Source organism: Rattus rattus, chromosome 10, assembly GCF_011064425.1.
Source record: "Rattus rattus isolate New Zealand chromosome 10, Rrattus_CSIRO_v1, whole genome shotgun sequence".
Lineage (NCBI taxonomy): Eukaryota > Metazoa > Chordata > Mammalia > Rodentia > Muridae > Rattus > Rattus rattus.
In genome coordinates, this window is record NC_046163.1 from 5,571,107 (window position 1) to 5,596,242 (window position 25,136).

At 41.2% G+C, this 25,136-nt stretch overlaps 1 protein-coding gene across 1 annotated transcript in view; it reads right to left on the minus strand.

Moving 5' to 3' along the window:
• The window catches only part of LOC116911550 (thrombospondin type-1 domain-containing protein 7B), an 852,321-nt gene that overhangs the window by 62,941 nt on the left and 764,244 nt on the right, over nucleotides 1-25,136 (minus strand). The window contains exons 17-18 of the mRNA XM_032915540.1: nucleotides 11,662-11,795; nucleotides 4,857-5,007 (exon numbers count right to left, since the gene is read on the minus strand). Of these exons, the coding sequence (XP_032771431.1) occupies nucleotides 4,857-5,007; nucleotides 11,662-11,795 (285 nt within the window). The remainder of the gene's footprint in view (nucleotides 1-4,856; nucleotides 5,008-11,661; nucleotides 11,796-25,136) is intronic.

The following is a 25,136-nucleotide window of genomic DNA, read 5'->3' on the forward strand; positions in this document are numbered from 1 at the left end:
GAAAACTTCTGCAGAGATTCGTAGTATAAATAAAATCGCTATCTGAATAGTTCCAAGTATATAAGATAGACGAATAAAGAAATTTATAAACCAGTTTGAAAACTATGGGATTCTAAGCCTATTCAGGAGGGATATAGGATCAGGAAAAGGAGAAAATTGAATTAGCTAAAAGGGAAAATGTGTAATAACTAAAGAGAAAGTATATACATATACATTTGTTTGACTATATGAACTTAAAAAATACATATACTTGTTATACACACATAAAAGACCTTCCTCCCCATCAAATCGATGTCTCCTGACAATAGATGGAGACCATTACAGAAAACCACAACTGATCAAAATGCTCCGTACAAGTGACCTGTGAGGGTGCCCTGTTGTGGTTTGCCCTGAAGTTATCTGTATTTTGATGTTAATTCCACTGCCCCAAGGACAGCTGCCTTGGCACATACTCAGAACTCAGGTGACTTGACCAGAACCACCTCTCCATTGAATTTGTAAAGTACAGGTGAAGGGCAGGTATAGGATAGAAGGAGGCCTGTCATTGGAGGAGAAGGAAGGATGGACAGGAGAGAAGTTTGAAGGAGGAGGAGGAGACTAGAGGAAACTAGGGGAGAAGGAGATATTGGAAGAGGAGAGGGGGAGAAGCCATGGCAGGTGATGTTAAGATTCTGCTCTGTATATTTACAGGTTGTTATCAATGTTCCTAAGGGATGGATGGTACCGGGCTTTGTATGTTTAAGTGGGCAACTATATCTTACCAATTGGGTCAAAGATTATTGTGTTGTGTGTTCTTGTATGTGAGGGTTTGAGTGTAGGAAAGTGTGCGGCTGGGATGTGTTTCCGCCAAGATATCTAGCAGATATCTTGGGACACCGCAGTGCGGACCTAGCGGGGGGGAAAAAGACAACTATACTCTTTTCTATTTATATATTATTACAACAACAGTGCCCAGCCTAGCAGATTCACCTACAACACAGCTCTTGCACCTGAAGCTCAGAAACAATGACAGACGAGGGAGTGGAAGAATTTTCAAGAACCAGAGGAATGATAAGTTTGCTTTGAAATTTGGTGTCCTAGAAATGCCGGAGGAGCTCTATCCATGAAGTTGCTTTGGTATGTCTGCCAAAATAAGACCTGAAGACAGATGACACCAGCAAACATGCTAATGTGGAAGGGGAAATCATGTGGGGTCTTAACCTTAGACAAAGGACTACAGCTAACTAAGGGATAATGACAGAAAATAATGTGTCTTCTCCAGGGCACAGCACACAAAGTGCACTATCCTGCACTATCTAGTACCAAGTGGTTAGCCATGGAATCATATACAAACAGGTTATCTTATGTATCATATATGATATATACTATATATGATACATACAATATATGATATATATGATTATGAACATGATATATATGCTATATATATTATATATATCAACAATAAAAAGAAATAGGGGCCATGAATTTGAGAGCAAACTGGTGTGTGTGTGTGTGTGTGTGTGTGTGTGTGTGTGTGTAGGGATGGGGTGAAAAGAGAAATGGAGAAAATGTAATATTTAATTTCAAGAAATAAAAAAAAATACTTTAAAAGGAAACCATAGAGAGGCAAAGTGATGATACCTAAATGCCTTTTCCAGGGTCAGCCCTACTGGGAAAGCTTTTCTGTGAACAAGCACAATCATGGAAGCATCCTTTTCAAATTAAAGCACTGTAGAAAAGAGAGCCAGTTGTATTAAAGAAGAAATGATATACATGTGTCACGGGAACCAAACATCTCACAAGCTCAGAGAATAGTAAAACATATGGGCCCTCATTTGTTACTGATTCTGCCTTGGACTGATTTGGTTTTCCTTGCCTCACTGCAACCCTTTTCCCATGCTTTGTTCTCCTAATTGCTTTGCAATGAGCAAGGTAGTCAGTAGCCAAGTCATTAACTCTCCAATGCCTTATTTTGGGGGGACTTTGATTAAATAAAACAATGGCCATATTTCAGGAAGCAAATGTCCTTTTATTTTTACAAGATTGAATGGGAACTTAGTTGTGTGGAGGAAGAGAGATTTCTACAGAGCTTAGAAATGTCCCATTGCGGGCCTCTGGTTTCCCATCCATGTTACAATAAACACAAAGGGTAAACTATAGGCTTCTGTTCTTCCTCTTCTACTACTGACTCTTTATTGCAAACACCCTAATTGCATACATGTCATTTCGAGTCTAAATATCCTTGCACAATAGCTGCCATGGTCCCCATGCCCTGACAAGGACCTTGTAACCCGGAATGTTAATCACCATGCCAACATCATACTTGAAGATGGAGAGATGCCATTTTTACGTTGGTAGAAGGAAAAAGTAGGAAGAATAAGGAATTTGTTCCATTAATGTATGTCACACTGCTGACAATTAAGGAGAATTTAGTGAATAGACCCATTAAATCAACACATGGTACGGGGGATAATTATGAAATAATAGTTTCCTCTTCCTCAGGAAATGTGCATCAAAATGCTAATTAAACTTTAGGCACAATGATCCAGCTTCCTGTCTTTGCAACGCTCATCTCCATCACCAGCACTGATTAGCTCTGAGGGTGCTGGGACATTATGCAAGGATCTGACAACTTGATACAACTGTGCAATACGCTTAGCTATCGGATAAGTAGTCAGCTCTGAGTCCTGATTACCATTCCCATCCGAAGCCTCTGTTTACAGTGAGATTAGCTTGCTGCATGAGAGAAGATATGGTCCCAGTGGTCAGGGCGCCAACAAGGATCTGACATCCTAGCGCTGATGTTATGAAACAGCGCTATATATGTTCGTCACAGTGATGTTCACGTGGGGCTGCTCAACGTTATTATTGCTGGTGTCAAGGTTCTTATTGCTATCATTAGGTAACACGGCAGATGCTTTTAAAGGAGCAGCCTTCTCATTTCACACTGACAAGCAAGCAATTGTCTATATCGTCTTCAAGACTCATGAAAGGACGTTAAATTATTTTCTCCATCTCTACTTTCTAACCCCCCCAAACCAGATAGCACTTGGACAATGTTAGAGACAATAGCTGTCCCAAGGAAACAAATGCGGAGCAACTTTAGAACTATTCCTGCAACAGAGGATTTAGACCCCTCACCAAATGGTTTGACCTGAGAGCAAGATTTCATAGCAAAACACTTCGAACTTTTTGGCATCTTCTGTGAGTAAATTAGAACATGCAAGGAAGGTCATGACCTCTACATTTACTTAAACTTCCTCAGGCTCTGCATTTTTCCATATGGATATTAATAAAGTCCTTGTTAATATCCATGTTAATATGGGGACATATGTATCTAGTCATGCAAATATTATGCAGACAGTTAAGACACTTTCCCATGAGGAGCTGGAGAATAGCTCAGTGGTTAAGAGGACCAACTACTCTTCCAGAGGTCCTGAGTTCAAATCCCAGGGACCACATGGTGGCTTATGATCATCTGTAATGGGATCCGAGATGCCCTCTTCTTGCGTGTGTGAAGAGAGTGACAGTGGACTCGCATACAAATAAATCTTTTTAAAAATCACATATAAATAAATCTTTTTTAAAAAACGACACTTTCCTGTTAAAATAAACAGTACATTTTAAAGAAAGAAAAGCATTCAGCCCAATGACATTGCAATTCTTCCAAAATTAAGTTTTACAAGCTGCAAATCTCTGGTTTCCTCAGACGGAAAAAAATTATTGTCAGCTCAGCACACATTCAGTGGAGAACTTTGTTCCAACTCCCAGCTGAGCAGTCGCCTAGCTGAGTAGGGCTTAAGTAGGCAGGTTGGTGAAGTGACCAAAGGCAACAATCCTTCCCTGTGCCTGCCTCAAACTAAGTGGCCTCAGATCTTAACCTTCAGTATATTTAAATTGTTCACAAATAGATAACGAGAAGCTGATATAGGAACATCACAGTGGCGGGCTTTACTCCTGAGACATCTCAACATTGTACATCCTTCAGAACCCCTGAGCAAATAAAAGTAACACATCAGGACTCACTTTTAGGATACAATCATTAATAAGGAATTAATAACTAGTAACCGGAAGTGTGAGTCATTAACTCATGCCATAGATACCCTGCATTGTAACAGCAAGGTGTCTCTGTGTGCTCCACACTTCATCAGCAGAACGTTTAAAACGGTGTAATTTCATGCATTGAAGCTTTCTCTTCACAACATTTATAACTCATTCTTGTGTTTTTGTCTCCCTATCTTCAAGCAAGAATATGAGTTTAAAATATCAAAGTTTACCATCTGGAAATACTATTTTAATCATACTATTTAATATTTTTATAGTGCTGTTTTGTTTTCATTTTACTGAAAAGGGAAAAACGAGGCAAACGGTTTGTCTTAATTTTTTGTCTGCTCTGGAAGAAGCAGGGACGTCGGAAGAAGAATATGTCATCTTTAGGAAGCCAGCAAAAGGCAAATACAGAGTCATGAATAGAGGCAGCCTTGCACAGTGGGGTTGAACGCTTAGGAGGAAATTGATACTTCTAGGATGAAAATGGAACAGAACCAAGACATTATAATGAGAGTCATTTGGTGCTAAAGAAGACCCTTTAAAAATGGCGCACAGCCGACTCACAGCATGACCATTACAGGCTATTTTCCTTGTTCACGTTCTCCCCATGAATGCCTAGGAAGAGGCAATGGTTTTTGAAATCACTCACACTCATTTGCGAGTTTTCATTTGTTTTTCTTTCCCTTCAAGTTAGGAGTGGGTTCTTGGGAAAAATTCCTTTCCCATGTCACTAGAAGAGAGCCTTGAAGAGTCCCACTGTAATTTATAAAGAACAACAGAGAAGGACATCCTGGATGATTCGGCCAATCAACGAAAGAAATTACCTGTGGGCATTTGCTCCATGTTCCCCACTCAGACATGACGCACTCACTAGGACACAGAAGAGAACAGGCCTGGGTCTCCGGGGGAGCATCATCCTGGTTGCACAGGTTCCTGTCCACTGCCCCTCCTTCTCTGTCAGCAGTACTCACACACCTGTTAGACAGTGGTGGCAATAAAGATATGTACATTTAAATTAAGACCACCAGAGAAACCAGGAAACAAGCCAACAACCCAATCTTCACCACTCAGTGATCTTTTCTCGAGTGATAACACTTGACAGGGCAAGTAAAGGAATTCAGAAATATGGGTAATGGCTGTACCATTGCGCAGTACCCATTCTGCAGAGAACTAGAATATGCCCAGGTTTAGTACCAAGCGGATATAATTTTCACAAATCTTGAAACTTTCTTTTTCCAAATGCTGAATAGATGATATTGTTTCAGCCAGAACCTTCATACTTTCTGTGGGTCTTACAAACTTTCCCTAAAGTTCCCCAAGCACCTGCATATTTACACAACATATTACAGGGGACAGGAAAATAATTTGTTGTTATCTAAAGCATTTGAGTTTCACATAGCTATGTGGGATGCAGATCCCACAGTCAAAGGGAAGTGTGCAAGCATTGCCATAGCCATAGAAGCCTAAGAATATATATTATACCTGCATGATCAACCAAGCATCAACATCCACTTAGAGATAAAACACATATAATGACATATGTCATTGTGCTCTGGTTCCACATGATGGAAAATCAAATATACTACTGAAAATGGTTTAAATGAAATACATGGACAAGATCAAGATTTGGCAGAAGTATCAGAGACTTATACATCACTTCCCCCGGGGTTGGGGATTTAGCTCAGTGGTAGAGCGCTTGCCTAGCGAGCGCAAGGCCCTGGGTTCGGTCCCCAGCTCCGGAAAAAAAAAATCACTTCCCATTGCTAGTTGGAAAGTATTTTAAAAAATGGTTGAGTGTTTCTGCCTCCACACAATCTGGCATTTAAATAGAAATGTGCATAATTCATACCAAACCAACCACAAACTGGAAATACTTAGAGTGGCAGGATTCATATACAACCAAGCTAGAAATGGCTCAACTGTTGAGTATCATATAACAGTTGTACCCACTGTTCTAAATTCCACTGAACCCAGTAACTATGACAATGTATATAGTCCTATAGGTACACAAAAGAGCTTGGGTGGCACAGATATGCTATTAAAGGCTGACACGCACCAAGTGTCTATACTCTATGATGATACTTTCATATAGATGTTTAATGTGAAACAATACTAATTTGTGGAGTCAGACGAGGCATTACATTTAAAAGAATGGTTAGCGACTAATAAGGCGTAAGTAATATTAGAAATATTTTGTTTCTGACTTTAGGCTTAGTTGCAGAGTATTCTGAGAACTTACCCAGTCATATTCCCATGATGTATCCATTTACTTATATTTGTATCTCAGAAATGGATTTATAATTTCCCTGCCTCCAAAAAAATTAAAGAAATGAGCTGTTGGTCACTTTTTCTAGATGTCAGAAATTATTTTTCTCAATATTTATTGATTTAGTTAATTTTTGGAATCAAGGTCTAAGATCTTCCAGGGTGGCCTTTGAACTCTGATACCTTATCTCTCAAATGCTAAAGATTACAAACATGGCCTGCACTTAATAATTTTGAGGCCTTACTATCGTACCAGTACCTTAACCAGTCATTGAGGTACAAAACCAGAAGAAAATTAGACAGCTGCTGTATCTGTGAGTGTTTTGTTCTAATGAAGATGAAAATGACAACAATGTCCTGGTGTATACTTAATACCCTAGGACTTAGGAGTCTGAGGTACAAATATTGTGACTTCGGGGCTGTTTGAAACTAGCCTGAGTAGAAAGAACTGACAGAAGGCATTTGCTGGCCTAATACTGTCAGATATCAGAGTACGCATTGCATTTTAAGAGTGATGTCCTAAAGCACTGTGGTGCCTCCTGCCGTAATTATGCTATATTTCCCCAAAAGAACTCCTTTTGATACATTAAAATAGAAATTAATTATCCAACTAACTTCCGGAAATAATGTTGAAATTCAACGAGCTATATGAGTTGAATTAATAAAAATCTAACCATATCATACAGGGAGGTAACAAAGCCTGGTGGGTAGATAGGAAGAAAAGGTCTCCAGCAGAGGGAGGCCTGGTGCAACATCATATCTAGGTTTCTGTTTCTGCTCAGGTTAGGAGTCAGTAGGAGAGAGAGGGCCCACAGAATGGCTTCAGAGTTTTTCCTGGGACAAACCGAAAAAGCTAGAAAGTGCTTTTTCTCTTGACTGCCCAAACTGAACTGAAGACTTTTGGCTAGTGAGAACCAGTGGACATAGGCATTGATTTCTGTTCACTTCCAATCCACAAAAGCAGTGAGGAATAAAGGTATTTGCTACCAATGCATAATTAATGGCGATGATAAGAAGAGTAATTTTCTGTTGTAGTCTCATCTTCCTCTTCTCTCTTCCCCACTCTTAGGGACCCTGGTGACCAAACTGTGTTCATAGGAGGAGGGTATGGGAAGACATTACTTCCAACTACTGAATCATGGTGCCAGATCTCTGTGACAAATTAGATGCCTCATGGAATAGTAAGCCTTCAAGTGATAATAGTGAAAGTAGCTACATTTATATTACAAAAACACCCCACAGATGATTCTAGCATCTGTAGTATCAAGTATTTAAGGATGGGCTGTTGGAGTGAAGAGGGGGTAAAACACTAGAGAGGTTTTGAAAATGTGTGTAAGACGTGTCTAGACTCCCAGATGCCCTCCTGCAGTGCACAAAGTCTAGTGACTGTTCCTCTCCTCTGCCTGCAAGTAACTGAAGGTTTAATACCCAGAGAAGGTTCCCAAATGCCCTTGGATTAGAGAGCTCTCAGTACAATGAAGGTCCTTATACATCAACAGGAATTTCAGTAGATGTCTACGTTCTGAAAATAACATCACCACTCACTTAGCTTGTCTGACAACTGTATAACATAGATATACAACATAGGTTTCCTGGAGCCTGAGTGCAGATGCCAGGGCTTGACAGAGATGCTATCTGAGGGACATGGCTTTTGCTCCTAAGGCCTCAGAGGCAACTCTTGTCCCCTCTACCATTTTAAAGTCCCTTGTGAACAAATAGTGCCCTCATAGACAGTTTAGAACTGTTGTCTCACTGCAAGATTCACCTTATTTCCACCCAACACATACCATAAAGTATATATCAGAATCCAGGAATTAGAATGAGGATATTGGGGGCTACCATTCTCTTTGCCACACTAGAATTCTTACTGTGCTCCAGAATACTGGCTATTAGAATTATCTATTTCATTCATGATGGAAGAAGCATTTCTAGGGATGCTGAGTGGACCACAAGTAAAGATTTAAAAAGACAGAAATTGAAGGTGTTCCCAGATGAGATGCAGTAGTCCATTATAGCCCCTGTCATAAATTTCCTTGCCCATCTCCCCTTCGGCAATCACTCACTTCACTCAAACACTGCAAAACTGCTTCTGGGCATTTTCTCTGTTTGCTGTCAACACTTCCTGCCCTTTGCTCCCCTCCACTATTACATCTTGAACCACTTTGGTCATGTTTCCATTGTCATTGTTGATAGCCCTCTTATCAGAGTCATTCAGAGACTCCCCACCAACAACTTCAGCGATCAACACTTATCTCAGCCAACTCAGTGACATTTGAGACAATTGATTACAGCACCTTTCTTTAAGAACTCTCTTGGGTACCTTCTTATTCTCTTTGTTTTTTTCCTATTTTCCCCTGGACATTTCTCAGTCTCATTTTTAGAAACATTGTCTTTGAATCTTGCTAACTTATAAATGTTGGAGTTACCCAGGGCTCAAAACATTATCAATATAAACCAAATTTATAAGCTAATGGCAGGGAAATTTATAACCTTAATCTCTCCACTGAACAGCAGCCTATAATGGCTCAGTTGGAAAGTTAATATCATATCTCAAATTTAATGCATTTGAAAGCTAACTTGTTTTCCTGTCAAGCCTGATTGTCACAGTTCCCAATTCAACAAACAGTACCACCATTCCTCCTGTTGATTGGCCGGTTCATAGTCATCTCCATATTTCTTTCTTTCCTCTTCTGTGGTCATTTAATTATCATAGCCTATGTCCTGTAGCTTTGAAATTTATCCTAAATTTGACATTCTCATCATCTTCAATGTATTAAACCAGATTTAACTTGACAGCCTCTGTCACCTGGAATTCTGCAATGACCTCAAACCTACATCTTTGCATGCAAAATTCTCTACCCTTCGGGATCTTTTCTGTAATACCCCAGTGTAGTTTATTTTGGACAAGTACCCCCTCCACCCCAAACTGTCCATAGCCTTATGGCTCCCATCTTTGGATAGATAGAATAATATCCCATCTTTGCCTTCTTGAGAGCACAACATGGATTTCACACCAGCAGTAGCCATGTTGGACATCTGGTTATTCCTCTATCAAGTCAGGGAGCATCTCTCCTATACTACTTCTCCTTTACACCCAAGCAGTTTTCTCATTTTATTCAGGTTCCTGTCTGAATTCTACTGAGTTGGATTTCACTTCCTTCCAGCCTCTTTAAAACAGGACCCCTGCAACTCCAAACCAACTTAGGTTTTATTCTTGGCATTTGAAGCAAAGCCATCTCATTATACAATGACTTATATGTTTATATTGTGTCAGTTTTACTTTTCACTCAGGAAACAGATACTGTTTGTTTGCCATTTTATTTCGTATACCCAGTACCATGTCTGAGACATAGGAGGCAAAGAATCATAAATACAGGTTGAACTGGAAAATTTTACAGCCATGAATGAACTGTGAATTGGTATTCCAGCACTGAGGTTTGAGAAAGGAGAGATAATGCTTCATTTGGTTTACCTACGTCTTATTAAGATCAATAATTGTTTATAGTCCAATGTGGCTTGAGAAAATGCTTCATATGTTTGCATCAGACATTAACAGTGGATATGCAATGGTCAGCTAGGGCCACCATAGGAAACAGAAAAACATCATGAGAATGTAGTACAGGCCATACTGATGTATTTTCTCCTAGTTCTACAATGTAGATATCTGATAACAAACTGTTGTCAGGTTTCTTCTTTCTCCCATGTCTGTAATCTTTCCTCTGCATATATCTATGTACTTATCTCCCCCTCCCCACCTTGTTTCACATAATAGAGAAGGCATCATGTTGCTTAATATGTCCTCAAATGTTGGTTTCTTCTGCTTCTACCTGCCAAATACACCACCATGTCCAGCCTCGCCACCTCAGCTTCTCATACAGACACCACTTGGAGCACTAGGGCAGACATATTGCTTCACATCTCTCTAACTACCTCATCCCATTTATTCCTATTATCCCATGATCTCATTGTCTCCATTCAAGTATGAGGAGCCAGGGTTTAGAACTTTGACAGATGGATTTGAGGAGGGGTAGAGTTAGTATGCCGCACAGCAACATCTGTTAGTTGTACTGTTTTATGGTATCCGGCTGTGAAGGCATGGGCTGAGAGGTCTTAGGTACCTGCCTTTTCCTCCATCGGAATGCCACCGTTTTGTCAGTAGCAATTTTCACTCTTAAAGCTTTCTATCATCCTTGAGATTACCTTTCAAAATTTCAAAGAAGAACAGGAAGAAAGTGCAGAAGGGTGCCTCAACTTCCAATATAAACTTGCTCGGCACAACTGCGTGAGACTGCGATCATAGTCGATCATAGGCAGAGGTTCTGACAAAGAAACTGTGAAAGCCCAAAGTCTGCTAGAACCTGAGTCAAAGCGCCCGTGGAGCAGAGCAGCAGTGGAGAGCAGGAAAGGGAGGCGGAGCTCTCAGCTAGTGTTTTGCTTGGGCTACTGAGAGGCATCTTAACGCTTCAGCCATCAGCTGATGCTTTCCCATGCCTTTCTGAGGTTTGGGAAGCACTGGAGCTGCTAGAGTGGTCATTATGGGATGAATTGCTGAATGAAGAAACTTCCTGAAAGCCAACAAAAGTAAATGGGACATACCATCGCAACCGGCTTCCTGCTAACAGTTACCGTAACAGACAGCTATCTCACTCAGCCACGGAATAGCCTTTTGTAGTGGGGTTTTCCACATCTGAAAAATGAATGCCCAGTGCTGTTCGGGTGGGTGACTGACAACACTAATCTTCCTTTTTATTTTACATACTGCTAAAGGTGCACCGGAATTCTAGCTTTTGCTTGTCCAAATGATAACATATATTGTTATTATGCCTTGTTGGGACGCAATCGTTCTTTGGTTACAAGTTATTTCTATAGGATAAAAAGTTCCTTTGACAAACTTGCTCAGAGTGACCTAGCATTCGCAACTATTTTATAGAAATGCTTTTAATGTTAAGATGTATTCACAGATCTCATTGAATTTTAGTATCTGGGGCTAGTGATGGGGGGGGGGCTTAAATTTGTCATGGCATCCCCAAATAGATTAAGAGCCATCAAGTGTTCCAGCCACAGTGCTGAAATGAGAAATGGCAAAGCAGTGAGAACCTCCTGATTTGTTAGCAGTGGTTGGTGGGGAGTCAATGGAAGGACGGTGGTCTGTCCTATGACGTGGACTGGTTCCCGTATAATTAGGAAATAGTAAAGATGTGAGTGGTAGATTGCAGAGACCATTCCATTGTTCACACGGCTGGAAGGCTACATTTGCTTCCCTGGATTCTTGAAGGTGAGCACAGAGGCCATAGATGTCATCGTGTACCAGCGCTGGAGTTTTTATGAAGAGCACAAATGCTCCGCCCCTTCCGGGTCGCGCACCTGATTCTTCTGGATTGTGTTCCTCTTCCACAGCGTGGGGATCTCAGCTCATTGTTGATCTTGCATGGAGACCAGTGTTCTACAACCCAGGAATACTGATCGCACTCACTGTAACATGGGACTGCTTCGTGAACCTGTCAAGAAGAGGGAAGAAAAAAAAAATCACGTGGAGCTATCCGAGTCATAGAAAATCCTTTAGTAATGCTCGCTGAACAGAACCTGAGAAATGACACTGTGGGCCACTGGCCAAATTACGACCCCCAAAAGGAAGACATATTTGACTTCTCTGAATTGAGTGAGCTGCCTGAGGAAGCACAGAGGGAAATCAAGTGAAGTCAGACACTATGCCTTCACAGACAAGAACAAAAGACAGCCATTCTGCTGCCAGGAGCAGGAATTCTATCATCATTCCATTTCCTCAAGAAGCTTGCTCACATATATTAGACACAGGCTCTCAATTAGATGGTATACTGTATTCCCAGATGTGCTTTAACATGTCAACTGAAACAAACATATGCAAGGCAAATTTACTCTTGAATATGAGGGGTTTTTAGAATGCCTAAGAAAAGTAGTATTATTTACACTAGAAATTTCTTTATTTTTCTTTGCCTCGAAATGATCAGTGCTACCAGGCAATCATTCAGCCTCCCGAGCATTGTGGCTTCGTATGAATGTAGCTATTTGTAGGATGGGCTCAAAGCATAGCTAAAGTGAATATGTGTTCATAACACCCACACTCACATACACACTAAATGAGGAAAGAAAACTGATAAATAATTACTCATTTGGCATGCTTACTAAGGATATTTATAATTGTTCTAATTAAAAATAAGGCAGAGAGGACATTGAACTCTCCCAGTCTCTCCTATGCATTTGCTTATAGTAAGGCTTTCCCAAATACATTGCTGCATATCACAGGCATCTGAGGTCTCTCTGAGGTTGCATTGAACATTCATTGCTTCTCATCACAGACACAGGCTTCTCTTAGGGTAAGAGACACAAGGAAAATAAAACCCTGTGGTTCACAGGGAGGACTCTGGCACAGACAGGATGCAAAGGAGGGACTCGGGCTCTTACGAAAGACGTAATAAAGCTTTTCTTCTTAAACAAGAGTTAAGTACCAGTCCCTTTCCCAATTTCCTTGGAGATTGGGCAGAACCACCCCCCAAAAGAAACGCTGCCTCTAAGTTCCTACTAAATGCAAGGAAAAGCACAGCGTAGTGGGATACTCAGAGCAAGACTAGAGCTCTGCCAGTGTGCTCACAGAAACCACATGTGAGATTGGAGACACCAGTTCTGAGGCATCACAGTGCCAGGAACTATTTTTAACCATAGGATTCTATTTAGCCCTGGCACATGGAGATCACCAGGAAAAGAGAGAACATAAGGTGAGGAACATGAGAGGGCAAAAATCAAAGGAGAAAGGAAGATGGGGGAAATTGGTGTGGGGAATCAAGTAATGAAAAAAACAATAGCTTCATGCTGTGGGTGCTGACGAGGATACAGTGTCAGGGTCGGAAGCCTTTCTACAGTAGAATAACAGGGCAGCTACTTTACAACAGAAATGTCTGCTCCCATTCTCATAGGACAGTAGAGGGGAGAGGAGAATATCCCCAAAATAAAAGACAAGATTCTACCAATAGATACTCAGCTAAAAACTAGCACAATGAAGCTCTCACTGAATTCACATGTTATCTGTCTACAGTTTTTAATGCATATCAGTATGTATTTTCATAAATACTTTAATATGGAACATGAGGAAGCATCTCTGTTTAACTCCTTCAAATAACTAAGATACAGATCAAAAATTCCTTATAAAAGCGACTTCCCTGTATCTCATGAACAAACTTAACAGAATATTGGTGGGAAATCCTTTGGGGGAAGGTACCCGGCTTTCTTAAGCTGTCAATACTGAGAAGAGCTTACACTTCGACACCATGCTCCCTCCTATGTAAAGCTCCAAGATCAGATGGGAAATGAAAAGTGCTCAGATGCACGTACCTGCCTCATCACGCATTGGCTTGCTGTCTTTATTCCTTATTCTCCAGTGATCTGAGGAGCTAGCCACAAATGACAAACTTCTGTGAGGCACAGAGAAGGCCTGTGTAGGAAGATACTGAGCTACCTTCCTGGATGAGATTGTAAAACCCAGAACCTCTTCTGAGAGAGTCTCTGCACACATGGGGTTACTTGAGATTTTCTCTTCCCCATGTGTATATTCTATTTTTGTTTATTTTTAGCACTTAAAATTAAACCCAGAGCTTTGTCTAGGCTAAGCAAGTGCTGTCCTAGTAAGCTATATTCCCACACCACGGTCTCAATTTTAAACCTGTTCATGCTGTGCCTTCTAGCTGACAAATGCCCGCCTTCCCCTCAAAGCCTAGAAAATTCAACACCTTCATTGCCATAGACTGAGCTCTCAAGATCCACATACAGCAGCCCAGCATGGTGGTTAGGGCCACAGTGTGTTTGCCTGAGGAGCAAACGCACATGAAAGGTATCACCTCAACCCTATCTGTGTTGAGTACCTTCTCAGTATCTTAATGTTTTTAACCTTAGTTCTATTAACAATGTGTATGATCTAGACCTTAAATAACACTGAGTTAATACACTAAAAACACAACCCTACAATTTATACTCTACACACATATATTTACTTTTGATACTAACAAAGACAGGCATGTGCATGTGTTTGCTGGAGAGAGAGGAGGGGGAAAGGGAGGGAGAGAGGAGGAAGGGAAGGGAGAGATTGGTCAACGTTTACAGGAGGCAGGAAAAGGTTATATTTTGGGGAGATCTTATTTCATAAAATCTAGGAGATCTTAATGAGTATTAGTTAGCCTGAAACAGAGTTTTGAACGTACCCACTTTGTCAAATGGCTTTCATTTAATTCTCCCAGTGTAGCTCACTCTATGGCACCATGAGTATTTTATAAAGGACAATAAAACGCCACACAAAAGAAATAGCTGCCTTTTTCTGAAGGACTGGCATGACAAAGAACCAAAAGGCTGGTCTCACAAAAGCCCTGTCATTCCTCAGGTCAGGACTCCTCATCTGCCCCCACAGCTGAGGTTCAAAGTGACTCAGGGTAGGCAAAATGCAACAGGACATCAGATGAACTCCATAGGTTCTGATTTCTCCCTGTCATCTTTTAGCTCCGGCTGCTGTGTATTGCTGTTTGCTGGTTTTATTATTATAGCTTTATAATGAAATGTGTCACCGTGTGGACTTTATCAGGAAATCATATGAAAATGTTCTGCAGCGGAGAAATGAGCCGTGGGAAAGTTAAATGAAAATCAGTTCTAAATGGCACAAATTAGGGGAAAATAACAGCTTTTAATAGGGCCATAGATGCTAACTACATGGCTGAGAACTTTAAATCCTCCGAGAGAGGCAGCAGTTCACTCTCCTAGAAATGAGTCCTGTTTATTACGTCTTCGCTGGGGATCTGGGCTTTTATCATTTTGCCAGCTCCAGATTCATCTCATAAACCCATTCGCTAGTCAGCCTTTTAATATTCATGAAATAAACCTGCACGTGCCGCCGTGGGTTAGCTTAATTAAGCGGTGCTCACAGAGACCTCCTTTCTAGTGAGATGGACTTCCTTGCATGAGCTTGGAAGTGGGGTCTCTGGGGTTGTGGGGTTGTCTTTATCATATATCACAGGCTTAGAGTTCAAGGGCCTAAAACTAAAACCACATGGCAAAAACAATGAATAAATGCAGAGGACGTAAGAGAGAAAAGGATGGATGAGGGACGGAGAAAGTAAAGATGGAGAAAGAAAGGGTTCAGAACCTCTGATTGGTTGCAATAACACATACAGCATTGCTGGCACAGATGGCCCAGGTAGAGAACTTCAGCTCCGAGGCCTCCAACTTTAACACCGGACACGTAGTAGAATTTAAATCTGTTCAAAGGCCCATTTGGGATCAAACATCTTGGCAAGTGGTAGCCAGGTTCGATCCTACTGCAATGAGATATGATGGTCCCTAGCAGTACCGAGATCCTTAGCACAATGTGCTTCCTGCTGCCCTAAGAGGTGTGAACGCCTCATATAAGATGTGTGCCTTTGCCTCTGAGGAAGCCAGGGTTCTCAGCCCCTAACTCTAAGACCTTCCATCCCAGCCTTTCTCTGTCTCTTCTCCAGGGCTCCCATTTTCTCTCCAGATGGGTTCTATCCCTCAGCTTGCCAAGGTGATCCTTTTACAAGTTAGTCAACAACTCTCAGTCATCTCGGACTTGACTTCGAAGGGCCACATTACTCCAAAAGCGTTGTTTCCAGTTTCACCAGTCTACTCTGTATGTGATTGTGCACAATGTAATGTGTGATATGAAGATCCGACTGAAAGCAGCTCTGTCCACGTTATGGGCCATCATGATCCTGCGTGTAAGATATTCTGCCGCAAGTCTTCATCATCAGAATCACTTGTGCTTGGCAAGGTTGGTATGGCCCTAATATATAGCTAAAAACCCGTAGCGTGAATGTGGCTATCTGAGCATTTTACTTTGGAGATGTCTGTTTCCATAGGCAATGTCTGCTCAGTTTGTAGAAGCTAATTACCAGCCACCAAACGGCGATTTGTGTTAGTGACCTTCTTGTTGCTGTAACCAAATATCTGGCAGCCAGCAAAGTCAGGGAAGAAAGTGTTGGCCCATAATTTGAAGTTGCAGTCAATCCTGGTAGGGAAGACAATGGCTCGAGGCTTTAGCAGCATGGGCTACAACTGGTTAGATCATGTCATCAGTCAGAAAGTGAAGAGCAAAGCAGAGTCATGGAGAGGCTACAAAACCTCAAAGCCCACCCTCCAATTAGTCAGTTCCTCCAGAAAGGCTCTACACAGTAAAGGCTCTACAGCAATGGTTCTCAACCCCGTGGACACAAGGGTGCCCAAGATCGTTGAAAAACACAGATACTTACATAATGATAAATAACAGTATTAAAATTACAATTATGAAGTGGCAATGAAAATAATTTTATGGTTGGGGTCACCACAACATGGGAAACTGTATTCAAGGGTCACAGCACTAGAAATGTTTAGAACCACTACTCTGCAGCCTCCCAAAACACTGGCACCAATGAGGGGTCAAATGTTGAAACTGTGTGCCTCTGGGGGACATTTTACCCCAAAAGCTTAAGAGTACTGCCTGCTCCTTAGTGGTGCAGATGATGTTGGTAGTCGGCTCTCTATATTTTCAGCCTACAGAGTCAACCAATCACGTACCACAAGTACTCAAAATGAAATATTGTATCTGCAAGATTTTTTTAAATTACCATTATCTCCCTAAATAATGGGACAACTATTTCTACATTCTTTATACTGTTTTACTTATGACAAGTAATATTGAGTTGACTTAAAATATACCCAAGAAAATGTACTAGCCAATATGCTAATACTATGCTATTTGCATAATGTACTTGAATGTGTACAGATTTTAGTTTCTACAGACAGTCCTGGGACTAGCCCCTTGAGGATAATAAGTAGCAGTTATAGTTTAAAATTCCTACAAAGGAAAGCCATAAAAGTAAGTGTTTGAAGGTGTTCATCAGATAACATGTATTTCTTTATATAAAAAATTGTATATGTATTTATTCTTAATCTTTGGGTATGGAGGCTCCTTTGACAATTTAAAAAAGGAAGGATATCTGTTTAAAAAAAATAACAACTTTTGAAACTGAAGCAAGAACAGACACATGTCTTCAGAGTGATTGGAATTATTTTAATTAAAAAGAGGAAAAAAAATCCATAAATGTTTTCAAACTGATATCTATGGGCAAATCATCTTGCTTGTAATTTTGTGCTGGGTTTCTCATGGGGGAATCTGGAGTCGGTTTTCTCCGTAGATTATTTCTAGGTCAGGTGAACAGTACTCAGAATTGTTGGCAATCATTAGTTTAGTTCAAGTGCTGACATGAGTCCCCACCCCACCCCCAACCAACCCCAGCTTCCCAGGCACCTTTTCATTCTAGATTTTTCATCTGGGTGGCTACTACAAAGGTGTACTCAGAATGCCATCACACTGGGCTGGTTAGTAGTTACCATTGGTTTACATATGCATTAGGTATTTTCAATTTGATATTAAAAATGACCCTCAGGATGCAAACTGAACATTATTTACTAAGTCTATTGATGAACACATTATTGAACAATTAGGTTTTTATTAAAAAAGCAGTTGGTGGCTGTATTTCCTGTCTTCCCAGTTTCCAACTAGGATTTGCAGCATCTGAGGAGGAATTCACATACCAAACTTATCTACAGTTTCAATGACCAATGGAATCTGAGGCATGGTAGTGTCATCTCTTGTCAAAAGATGTTATACTGTCATGATTAATGAAATTTTAATTTAGCTTGCGGGCCCTGTGGCATTTGAATTAGCTTATTGCTTATTAGGAATTTTCCAAACCTAGGCCAAGAGCAGAAGGGCATCGTGGAACAAGCTGAGCAGACAATGCCTACGGGAACCAGACATCTCCAGAACAGGACTCTGAGGCAGCCGCATCCACACTCCAGCTCGCCATTTGCTTCTTTAGGCTTTAGTGGTTTTTAGCTATATGTAAGGATTATACCAACCTTGTTGAACTCAAAGAGACAGGGAACTGCCACCTCTTCACGTAAATAAGACATTGACTATGAGGAAGCCTACACACTAAATTTGCAACACTGCTTAGATCACATAAGGCATTCTGTGTGGAGTAGCTTTTCCCCCTGAATGTAATAATGAAGGATTCCCCCCACATCCCCAGCCCCAGAGCAGTGCTCAATGCCATTTTCCTTCCTACAGATGTAGTCTTTTTTTGGGTCTAAATCAATTTAAAAAAACAAAACAAAACAAAACAGGGTTTCCATATGTAGCCCTAGCTGGCCTAGAATTCATAGAGGTCTGTTTGTGTCCATGTCTGGAGCACTGTGATTGAAGACCTGGCCATATTAGTCATCTCTTAAACACCGAGTATTCAATATCAAGGCAGACACTTTCACTCAGGGAAAACTTCTGTGCTCCTTTGACTTGAATGTAGTTGTCCTACATACTCTGAGGGTACACAGGGATTCAGGACCCAAAGTCTTATATCATGAGACTGAGAGTAGAAATCTGGTGTGATTATTGGTTTCTGATGGGGCTTCTAAGAAGTCATTAGATTAGGTCTTTAGTTGGGAACTCTCCTTACTAAATCTGTGATGGCCTCATAAGGACCAGGGGGAAACACACAGATTCAGAAAGACATGCATTTCATGCACAGGGATATTCAGCCTTAGGGACCATTCGAGAATGGGGTGTGCTATTTGGGCTTCTTATCATAAGAACTGTGGCTAAAAGTACCTCCCCACCCCAGGTTTTTATCATAGAAGTGAAAATCTGACAACATGAGTGAGAAACATGGATCCACTCTCCTCCTATGATGACAGAAAGGAAACTGAAGAATCCTAAACTACATGGATATATATCCACGTCTTCCCTGTACCCTGTCTTCAGGGCTGTCGCACAGCATCATGGTATTACTACACAGTGTGCTTAATAGAGAGGGACTGCAAGGCTCTCATCTAAAGGCCCAGAATTACCTATGATGACATAGTTTAGATTATTCACAATGACAAATCTCTAGAAATGATTTAATTTAAAAACTCTGTGTACCTCAAGTATCTCCAGTATGATACCCAGAATATGAAATATTCCAACATCTGCATTTTTGAGCACCCACGTGATATCACAGATCAAACATTCCATGGCTTACCTCATGAGGTGGGTTGCAATTAAAACATAAGTACACTGAAAGTGCTGTATAAATTAGCCTGAGCTTATGTGTACAATCACAAATGATTTTGGGGTGTGGACTTGGGTCCCTCCCCAAGGCATCTTCTTATGTAGATACAACATTCCAATTTCAAAATAAATTCCCACAGCCTGTCTCAGGTATTCCAGATGAGGATACTCCACCTGTATTATATCTTCACTTGTAGCTCATTCATGATCGTTACTGTGTGCTATTTAAGTGAACGTGAAAATAAATCATGGTTTTCAAGTGAAATGCACCATAAAGAGCATAAATTACTGGTTTCTTTTCAACTTTATGAACTGTGTGATAGCCTACAAGTAGAATAGTAACATGAATGTATGCATTCACCATTTCTGGCACAACTTATTGAGCAGAGAAAGCACACCAACCAGGGCAATGTGGGGAAGCTCAAGTAAAAAGCGTAACTGGACCCCACAGCCCTTGACAGAAAATCTCAATGAATACAACATAAGGAGGAATCTTTCTCTCGGGTCTGAATGCCTTGCCTTCATCTTCTGGAGATGCTTCTTACTGACATGTTCTGTGTAGTTTGTAATCATGAGAGTATATGGAGATTGTTCACAGAGTGTAGGCATTTCAGCCATGGTGGCCATTCCGATTTTCATAGAGAAAGTTTGCAGTTTCCTGTCAAACTCAAGTGAACAGCAGCAACACCATAGCATCAATGATTGATATTTCCAGAAAATACTGGACGAGGCAAATTCCTCTTACTTCAGAAAAGGAATAGAAAAGAGATCCCAAACATCACAGACATGAAATGAATCAATCACTGGAGGACAGGTGCATGGTTTTGCTTGCACCAGGTGTCTAACGTAATCAAAGAGATGGGAGCAAAGAACAGGACAGTGGGGCTAGAGGATAAGGCTGGGAAGGAACATTGCAAATCAACTGGGGCAAAATTTCTGTTATACAAGCTAAGTTATAGAGATCTTCCATACGGTGCCATGCCTGTAGATGGTGAGTCTCTGGTACAGAGAATGGTGAGTGAACATTTTAAAAAGGGTAGGTTTCATATCTAGTTTTCTTATTACAATAAAATTGCTTAAAATTGAAAAGAGGATTTTTTTTGTCTCAGAGAAGTTTAGAGTACAGGAAATATTGTATGCAATGTAGTATAAGAACAGAGAGATGATGGGTAGATAGGTATATGGATAGACGCTAGATAGATGACAGCAGATGATAAAAAGACGATGCATAGAAATGATGGATGGTAGATGGAAGATAGATGATAACTAGATTATTGATAGGTAATGGGTAGGAGTGATAGATTTGTGAGAGAATGCAGAGAGAAATAGGCAGCTAGACAGACAGACAGGTATACATATTTAAATAGTAAACCTGTGTCCTAAGATCCATCATGATAGCAGATTTCTCTGTGGTAATAGAAAAGAGACAGGGAGCTGGAGAGAGGTCTTGTAGGAGAAGAATCCACACCGCCCTTGCAGAGGACTAGAGTTGGTTCCCAGATCACAACAGCTTGAAGCTCCAATACCTAGTTCTCACCTCAGTGGGTACCTGCAATCCCATGTACACAATAGCACATACATATAGTTTAATGAGAGAGAGAGAGAGAGGAGAGAGAGAGAGGAGAGAGAGAGAGAGAGAGAGAGAGAGAGAGAGAGAGAGAGAGAGAGACTAAAAGGAGACTGCCTTGGTTAATGTCACAGGCTATTCATTTTTCCCATAACTGAAAGGAATAAGGTGGGGCTAAATACTCACTCATTAATAGATCTGTCTTCTCAAGAAATGGTAAGCTAATCGGAAAAGTATTTGATGGTATTTGATGTTTATCAAAAAAGGTAGAATGTGCTTGACCTCAAGCTTGTAGCTTTTTATTGTATAGGAAATGGAAGCTTTGAGGTGGAGAGCTTTTTTTTCTGTGCTTTTCACAGGGAGAAGGGACTTCACAAGTTATTTCTAGAGGCTCAGAGCATCACACTTTTCCTGTTTCTGTTTCCAGGATACACATCCCACCTACTTGTTCAGTGTGAGCAAGAAAGCGATGGCAAACACCCAGGAAAACTAATTTGTATCATAAAAGGTGTTTTGAATAAGGAAGCTATATAACTCGCGGTACTCATTGCAGGAAGCCCTGTGTGTGGTTAGACTATCAAATGCAAACGCCTAAGCATTAATGGCATACATTGAACTGATGTGGACAAGTGGGTTGTTAATTACTCAAGCAAACAAACATCTAAATGTAATTCTCATGAATGGTTCACAGATGCCGCGATGCATGAAGGATGAAGCTTGGGGATTATAGGTAATGGGGTAAAGAAAATGGGAGAATGATGAAGTAGCATTTCATAAGACTTCTGATGGTCATAGCAGGAAATAAAGGTGAGGCATAATAAGCCATTCTGAATGCGAAGAAGATGTGGTGAACGGGACGGCCAAGGAGGAATGAAACTGGTACAGTCTCTGCGTGATGTCACTGCTAAGCCTAACGTGCATCTGAGCATCCTAACCACTGTCTTCAGCACTGGTCTCAAGAAGCTTCTAACATAAAGAGGGAGAAGATACTACAGGATACAGAAGTGAAAATGACAGAGTCGATCAAAAGAGCTATGCGACTTTTTAGGATCATTTAAATTTAATATATTCTAGAATGGAGGGGAGCATTCACATTTTTGTTTTAAAACCCACAGTGGGAGGAAAAGGAAAAGCAAGTGTTTGCTAAATGCCCTGTATTCTGGGGAGTATCCATCCCTCATGAGAAGGGCAGTGGAAAGTGTAAGTGCCTGCCAAGAAAAGTACCTTGTACCACATTTTGTTTTCCTTTTTATGCTGACTTACCTATGAAGGGGGTGGTCTTGTTCCCCAATTGGTTCTTGATTCATTTGTAAAAAAAAAAAAAAAAAAAAAGTCAGGGGCCAATTGCTGGGTGGAAGGTACAGGTGGGACTTTCAGGTCCAAGGAACAAAAAAGATATACAAGGAAAGAGAAAATTATTTTCTGCTGTGCTTCGGAGGAAGAAGAATGCATCAGCTGTGCGAGTTCTCACGGGGAGCTAGAGCCCGTGGCCACTGCTCCAGGCAGGCGGTCGTGGATGTTTGGCAGGGGTTACATGGTACTAGCTACTGAGGTTTAAGGCAGGTAAGGAGAGACAGAAATAAAAATATTAATAAGGGTCCACTTCTCCAGGTGGGAGACAGTAATGCCCAACAATTGTGCCAATAAGGCAAGTTGTAAAGGAACAAACTGTGTGTGTCTTTTATCCATGGATTCAAGGAACGCTGGGAAGGGGCTGGTAGCGCCGTCATCTTTGGGAGCTAATGGCAGGTAGAGCAAAAGGGAAGCCGAGTGGGGGCTGGTAGCTCAGACAGTGCCGGAGTAAAAGGTGGAACTAAAACTGCTCCCAACATACCTGAGATTAAATCCCACACCAGGGGGAGACATGGAAACAACCCAGCCTTCTGAAGATCTGTTCCAAATGACCACTGCCACCCCACCACCCCACCTCCACTGCAACTCCCCCAGCAACAAGACTAAAACTCAGTCTGACTGAGTTACGGGAGCAAGTCCAAAAGGAAAGCCTGTAATTAGCAGGAACCATCTTTTCACACTGCCCCCGACCCTCAGCAGTCTCAGGCCCAATGCTGCAACCAGTTAATCACCAGGGTGGTAAGCAAATGCTCCCTACTATGAAATACACCCGAGTTCTCCAGCACAGCTCATCCACGGCCTGTCAGGAAACAAGGAAAATAAGAAGTCCCGAGTGTGTCCTTTCCTCTGCCTAGAAAAAATAAGTTTTAAAGAAGTAAAAGAATATTCCAGTCTCTACACTGTTGCAAACTTGCCCAATGATCCAAACGAAGCTGTAGTCTTTAGAGTAGGGGGCAAAAGAAGGGTTTATGGCAGGATCCAAGACAGTAGGCCAATTACTATGATCCTGTTGTTTTGGGGAAAAAACATCTAAAGATTAAGGGGTGGCAGTAATAAAATGCCCTTAAAACGATTGTTAAATATGAAACACCTTCTAAAAATATCTATATGAGGTTGTTCACACACACACACACACACACACACACACACACACACACACACACACACACATACGAGACACCAAATCAAAACAACAACAACAACAACAACAACAACAACAACAACAACAAAGGCTCGATAACATGTGATCTTCCTGCTCTCCCATCGAAAAGTGGACTGAGATGCTCTCTGAGAGCACAGACCCCTAATAGTTTAGAGGTTAAGGCTGAGCACAGCACAGAACGGCTCTAAACAATTTAAGTCTGTAGCATATGCCCTTCCACAGTGAACTTGATCTGTCTAGGATGAAGGCAATGTGGAAGGTAGAGGCAGAAGTGAAGGTTTATAACCATGGAGCACACAGCCTGACCTCCGAAGAGAGAGCAACAAGCTAGATTGAGTAATGGAATCCCTGCCATTCACTCGCAAGCTGGCAAATTGGGATCTCGGCTCTGATTTCCACCTTAATTCCATCAGCCCAACACATGTATTAAGGACTAATTGAGAGCTGCAGTTTTATGGAATAAAGAGCATTTTTGTTCTAAACCTTCTTCCTCCGAGGCAGCCGGTAATGGAGAGAAAGGCAGAAACAGCCTTCTGCCTCATAATATAATAAAAGCAGACTATATCGCCAGGCGGAGAGCGATTGTCTAAAGCCAGCCTTACTTGGCCTTTATCCTAGTAAATGTATGTCGAGCAAAAGGAAAATAGCTGATGATCCTGCATCAGCGACGCTCAGTAAGAGGAACTATTAGCATAAGAAGCAGAGTCATGTGGGCTTTAAAATGTGCTTTGGAATGGCTGAGTTACCCATTTATGTAAGGAGGGCAGGTTTCCTTCCATAAATTTGGCTAAAAAATGAGTTCAAATGTAAGATTCACTTGCAAAATTCACTGACAGACCATGGCTAAAACTTAAAAAAGCTGCAAATCATATTTTTTGGGGGGAAACAAAAGTACAAACGCTGACCCACTAAGTATGAAGTGAAGAAAGCAGACAGAATTGTGTGTGTAGCTGGGTTCTGGCCTGTGCTTTAGAGAACAGCACACTGACACATACATGAAGCATACATACATGGAGGGAGCAAAGCCATGCAGAAACGCTTCCACGAAACTTTCCTGAGGTCACACACTCTGACACTGCTGTCCCCAGAAGTTAAAATGTCCGTCATTTTTGCTAATTGCGTAATTCATTTATATGAATCCAAAAGCCATCCATCCATGTACCTCTGATTTATCTGAGTATTGCTGATGGTAACTGTAAATCATTGCTCTCCTACCCCAACTAGGGATGCCCTAGGCTAATTAAGAAAACAAATCAATGTTTCTGCAAACTCCCGTTTAGTATGATTTTCACTCTCTTCCAGTTCACTGTTCAAAGTTCACTGTGTACAACAAAGGCAGACCGCGCCGGCATGGGGTGGCTGGCTCTCAGTGACAACTTGCATTCAGAGCATAGGCACCCGTGTCTTGACATTATTTAGATTGGACACAGCGTGTGGTATAAGCTGGACTCCCAAAAGATTCACGTCAATGCATGGGCTAAGATCTAGAAAACATAGGATTTGTTGTTCTAGACCCAGGCTGGCAAGCATATGGGGCAGGGGTGTCTGGGAAACTACATTCTGCCTTAGCAAGGAACACACTGCTTCTAATTGATGAAGTGACATTTTCAGGGCAGTTTCGGGGATGGGAAACA